Source organism: Anguilla anguilla, chromosome 12 (assembly GCF_013347855.1).
Source record: "Anguilla anguilla isolate fAngAng1 chromosome 12, fAngAng1.pri, whole genome shotgun sequence".
NCBI classification, from domain to species: Eukaryota; Metazoa; Chordata; class Actinopteri; order Anguilliformes; family Anguillidae; genus Anguilla; species Anguilla anguilla.
Window position 1 is genome coordinate 19501640 of NC_049212.1, and position 6010 is coordinate 19507649.

Here is a 6010-nt window from a genome sequence, read left to right on the forward strand (position 1 = left end):
TCCCAAAGCTATGAAAAAAGGTTGCGAGTTAAAGAGAGGAGAGTAAAGCCTCTGATCAATTGGGCTTGAGTGGGCTCACTAAGTTGGGGTTTTAAAAACTCATGGTATGACATGGTGGAGTGGCTATCAGGGAGCTTGCTAATGAATTGCATGTACTGCTAGCTATGCTTGTTTTTTTAAGTGCGCTCCTGCAGGAGATGGATGTTCAAAGTTTGCAAGAGATGTCTTTGATGATTCGTGTAATTTCAACAGGCCTGTTACAATTTGTGCAAAATCGAAGGAGCATGTCAGTGCAACCATACAATTGAGTCTTTTGGGAAATGTGAGTTTAACATTTAATTGATGAAGGTGTGCATATACAATTAGCAAAGCATAACAAAACAGCACAGAGAAACCATGACATTATCAAGAGGTTGATTGACGTGACTTGGAGTGGTCTGACAATTATATATGAGCGATTGTTTCTCATGAAAAACATTGCTGCTTTAGGTACATTAATTTATCATGATGAAATTTTTTATACTGACGTTAATTGTTTTGAAATGCAATATTTTGACCATATTGGGATAAATGTTTTTCAGAATTTTCATTTCGACTTGTGGGCTGAAATGAGGATTTATGTCATTTTAAGCCCGGAGGTGACACTGATAGTAATTATTGCTGCATCAATTTCAGGGAGCTTACTGGTTCATGTATCAGTGAATTTACAGCACACTGCTCAGTTAAGTGTTACTACTGTGTGTCGTTTTCCGTGCCTGTGTGGTGAGAAGAGGATTCTTATGAGGATCAGAGACTAAATTAAAAACTGAATCATAACAGTTGGTCATTTTGTGAATAATACATAACTACTCCTCTACCAGGAAGGGAATGCCTCTGCCTCTCCACAAGCTCAAGGGGCTGTGCTCCAGGAGGGTATTTAAACATGAGAGAACACCACATCCTGTCTTGAAAGCATGGAGGCGATGTGGACCACGCTGGTACTGGCACTGGTGGCTGGAGCTCTTGCCATGGCAAAGGGAAGGTCTGGTTTGGGATGTACACTGCAGGGGACCCCCAGGCCTGTTTCTTTTTCCCAGCCTGGGGACTTTGTGATCGGAGGCGTTTTTACCATCCACTACTATGTGACCAGCACTGAGAACAACTACACCAGCCGACCCAAAGCGCCGCAGTGTACAGGGAGGTCAGTGAAGAGAGGAAGATCATTTTACAATGTGGCCACTGTGGATGCATGTTGTAGATCTAGATCTATGAGATACATACATGAATATAAACCAAATATGTCATAAAATGCATTACTGAGATAAACTGCAGGATGTAAATATATTGTAATATATTTTGTTATACATATATTAGAATCTCCACAGGTTTTGTACTGGATATTAGAAGATTTACTCTTCACCTTAAAAGCTTTTTAAGTTTGTTTGGTTTTGTTTTATTTAGTTTATTTTATGTTTGCTGTCATTGTGGTTTTATTTCACACATTATTTACAAGATTATTATTTTCATTATTTCACATATTATTTGCCATCTGTTTAACCTTCAAGATAAGCCATTACACATGCTTAAAACTATCAAGTAATCCCTTATAATTAAAATATATAAATATTTAGCAATTTCAGAAATATTTCAGTTCTGTAAGTCTGAAAATCAAGTAAATATAAAATATACATTTAGAACCATTCATTATAACTCCAAGAGCACCTTCTGCCATAATCTGTTGATCTTTCTGGTGTCCCGAGGCAATGCTCAACTCTTTTATGTAAATATAGAATATGTCTAATTAAATTAAAATAAAAGGTATATTTTTACATTCTTGTCTTAACTTTTGTATGTTCTGTTATGATCATGTCATTGTATGTGACTCTTCATTTTGTTGTTCAAAACAGTTTAGATTTCCGGGAACTGCGCTTTGCTAGAACCATGATTTTTGCCATCAAGGAGATCAACAACAGTTCCGAGCTCCTGCCAGGTGTAATTCTGGGATACCAGATCCATGACTCCTGTGCCTCTGTGCCAGTAGCCGTGAAGGTTGCATTCCAGCTGGCCAATGGCATCGAGCCAGTCTTTTTTCCCAACCAGTCCTGCTCAAAGTCTGCCACTGTGCATGCTGTTGTGGGCGACTCTGATTCCAGTCCTTCCATCGCCATGTCCAGAATTATTGGACCCTTTGGCATCCCCCAGGTGAGTTCCTCCTGCCCAGCCCTCCATTATATTTTTCCGATAAATTACCTGATATTATTACAATATAATAATCTTTGCAGTCATATATGTATTTGAAATAAATATATAGATGGGCCATTAATGTATATGTCATTGTGTTCATATTACATCTTTAAATATCCAATAGACACAAAATATTTTGTAATAATAAGTCTGCTGCTTTTGTGGCAACTTGGCCTTACTACGGTTTCTGTGAATAGACATTGTTACCATCATTTCCAAATGTAGCCACAATATTTCTTGCTACAAGATTCCACCTATGGGAAACAGTGAATTTGCTGAATTCCTACAGGGATAAGTGCAAAATTCAATGTATTAGTTCAGAATGGACAAATAAGTAGTTGGTAGACAGATATGTTGATTCACTGATATTCTTGGTTAGAATGAAGTTGCATCTTTCCTTTCATGGAGCTACAGGTGAGCCATTTAGCCACCTGTTCCTGTCTTAGTGACAAGCTGCAGTACCCAACCTTCTCCAGGACCATCCCCAGTGACTATTTCCAAGCAGCTGCTCTGGCTAGACTAGTCAAGCATTTCGGCTGGACTTGGATTGGGGCGGTGAGGAGCGACTCAGACTATGGGAACAACGGGATGGCCGCCTTCCTGCAGGCAGCACAGGCAGAGGGCATCTGCGTGGAGTACTCAGAGGCATTCTTCAGGACCAGCCCCCGTGCAAAAGTGCGACGCGTGGCAGAGGTCATCAGCAGGTCCACAGCCCGTGTTGTTGTGGCATTCGTAGCCACAGGCGACATGCTGGTCTTGCTGTCGGAGCTGGAAGGCATGCTGATGGCCCCGCTACAGTGGATTGGGAGCGAGGCTTGGGTCACTAACCGCATAATGTTGCAGTTCCGTCTGTTTGCCGGTGCCATCGGCTTTGGCATCCCCCGCTCAGTCATTCCAGGGCTGCGAGACTTCCTGTTGGACCTGGGGCCGGCACAGGTTTCCCAATCACCACTCCTCACAGAGTTCTGGGAGAGCGCTTTCGGCTGCAGCCTGGGGGGAAGTCAGACTGCAGCGGATCGGAAAACATGTGATGGAAACCAGAATCTGCGAGATCTGCTGAATCCCTACACAGACACATCCCAGCTGCGTGTTTCCAACATGGTATACAAGGCTGTGTATGCAATAGCTCATGCCATACACAGCATCATCTGCACAGATGAATCTGACGGTCCACCCCACTGTAACACAAGTACCGGAGTTGAGCCACAACAGGTAAACGGTCCATTGCACAAACTTTCAACAATAATGGATAAGTGTATGAACACTGCTATTATTATTATTATGAGGCTGATGCCATTATCCAGTGTGAATTAGAGAGTATTCAATACTACAATGCAGATTACAAATTATAACTCTGCAAGCACAGTTTAATCTACATTACACAAGCTACGACCTAAAAGGTCACTACAAAATATAGCATTCAGTCACTTAAATCCTTTTCAAACAGCAGAACAGTTATTTTCATGGTGAATTTACTGATACGGAATGTGAAAGACTGACTAATTTTTATGCCGGCCACAGAAATCTAGGAAAGGAACATACCACTGCTGGGGAGGTTGGGGGGGTCTGTGAGGATGTGGTTATTGGGGAAAAATGACTGAATGATTAACATGGATGATGAGTGAAAATTGCTGTGGTCACTAGCAGGTGCACTATCAGCCCTCTGGCTCCCTCCCATCAGGTTATGGAGCACCTGAGAAAAGTGAACTTCTCCAGGAATGGGTACAAAGTCTCCTTTGATGCCAATGGGGATCCGGTGGCCATTTATGAGTTGGTGAACTGGCAGGTGATGAGGGATGGACACATGGAGTTTGTGACTGTGGGCCACTATGATGCATCTGCCCCAGATGGACAGGTGTTGATCATGAACAAGAACATTACCTGGGCAGGTGGCCAGCCACAGGTAATTTCAAATTCTAAAGTGATATCATTAGACAGTTATGCTGGTGTGTCAGAGTTGGCTTCATGTCTATTGCTGTGATATTTGTTTGTTTGAAGGTGCCTTTGTCAGTGTGCAGTGGGAGCTGTCCCCCAGGCACTCGGAAGGCAGTGCAGAGAGGAAGGCCTGTCTGCTGCTATGACTGTGTGCCCTGTGCTGAGGGTGAAATCAGCAATGTCACAGGTACAGAGAAGCAGGAATAAATAGCTGTATGTAGCACAATAAATATATTGCATTTAGCATAAGTAAATTTGGAATAGATATATTTTCTGAATGTACTTTGGAGGCTCTCACATGTTGGGGGACACTCCAGTAACTTTATGAGCTTAGGCCAATGTTGATGGGTTTTATATCAGTGTAAAGAGCTAAAGCATAATACTAGTCACATGTTTCAATCCCACAACTCTGAGGACTTGTTTTCCATGCCCTGACCTCTTCTTACTGAGGTTTTCTCTCTTTTGTGCAGATTCCCTGGAGTGTATCACCTGCCCAGTTGACTACTGGACAAATGCTGAGAAGGATGCATGTGTACCCAAACCTGTTGAGTTCTTGTCCTTCCATGAGGTTCTGGGGATCATTCTGACAGGCTGTTCTGTAACTGGGGCCTGCATGGCCATCACAGTGGCTGCCGTGTTTTACAGACACAGGGACACTCCCATTGTGAAAGCCAACAACTCAGAGCTGAGCTTCCTGTTGGTCTTTTCGCTGAAACTGTGTTTCCTTTGCTCTCTTACCTTCATCGGCCAGCCCTCTGAGTGGTCCTGTATGCTGCGCCACACTGCATTTGGGATCACCTTTGTCCTCTGCATCTCTTGTGTTCTGGGAAAAACAATAGTGGTGTTAATGGCTTTCAGGGCTACACTCCCAGGCAGTAATGTGATGAAGTGGTTTGGGCCTCTGCAGCAGAGACTGAGTGTTCTTGCTTTCACTCTCATACAGGTCCTTATTTGTGTGCTTTGGTTAACAATATCCCCTCCTTTCCCCAACAAGAACATGAAGCACTACAAAGAAAAGATCATTCTAGAATGTGATGTAGGATCAGCAGTGGGGTTCTGGGCTGTGCTGGGTTATATTGGTCTCCTCTCTATATTGTGCTTTGCTTTAGCTTTTCTGGCTCGTAAGCTGCCTGACAACTTCAATGAAGCCAAATTCATCACATTCAGCATGCTCATATTCTGTACAGTCTGGATCACCTTTATACCAGCCTATGTCAGTTCACCTGGAAAGTTCACTGTAGCCGTGGAGATCTTTGCGATATTAGCTTCCAGCTTTGGTCTGATCGTTTGCATTTTTGTCCCCAAATGCTTCATAATATTGTTTCGGCCTGAGAAAAATACCAAAAAGCACATGATGGGGAAAACGATGTCAACATCTTTTGGAAGCACATGATGAAATGTCAGTAATTTTTTAAGTAATATTGATTGTATTTAAGAAGTTTGTTGTGTTATTTTTTTCTGCTGTATATTCTTTTGAGGGAAAAAAGTGCTTATGTCTAAGAACAATTGTCTGAGGACCATTTTTTATCCGTATCTTATCAGGGATTTCATATCAGCAATAAAAGATTGATGAATCAGGGTGTTTGTGTTTCTGTGCAATTTTCAGTCCTTACTGACAATGCACCAAGTAAAGTAGCAAGATTGCAACTTGATTTACAAGCCAAAATGCCTGGGCAGGCAGAGTCAGTCTTACTCCTTTGGTAGCTACACAGGGGTGCTAGAGGTATTTCTGAAACTCATTGTAGCTGCCATTCTAACAATATTTGTTTTTCAGGGCTGGGAGGGCATAGCTGTTTTCAGTATTTTTGTCTGGTGATCATTTGATTGAAAACCTTGTGTTAATATGACCTTA

The 6010-nt window shown here is 42.3% G+C and overlaps 1 protein-coding gene across 1 annotated transcript; it reads left to right on the forward strand.

Annotated features, from left to right (window-relative positions):
- Positions 1–353: 353 nt before the first annotated feature.
- On the forward strand, positions 354–5732 carry LOC118209450 (extracellular calcium-sensing receptor-like). The gene is made up of 6 exons (XM_035384764.1): positions 354–1180; positions 1887–2181; positions 2638–3435; positions 3905–4126; positions 4222–4345; positions 4629–5732. The coding sequence occupies exons 1-6, from the start codon at positions 954–956 to the stop codon at positions 5549–5551; spliced, it is 2589 nt and encodes an 862-aa protein (XP_035240655.1). The 5' UTR covers positions 354–953; the 3' UTR covers positions 5552–5732.
- Positions 5733–6010: the final 278 nt, after the last annotated feature.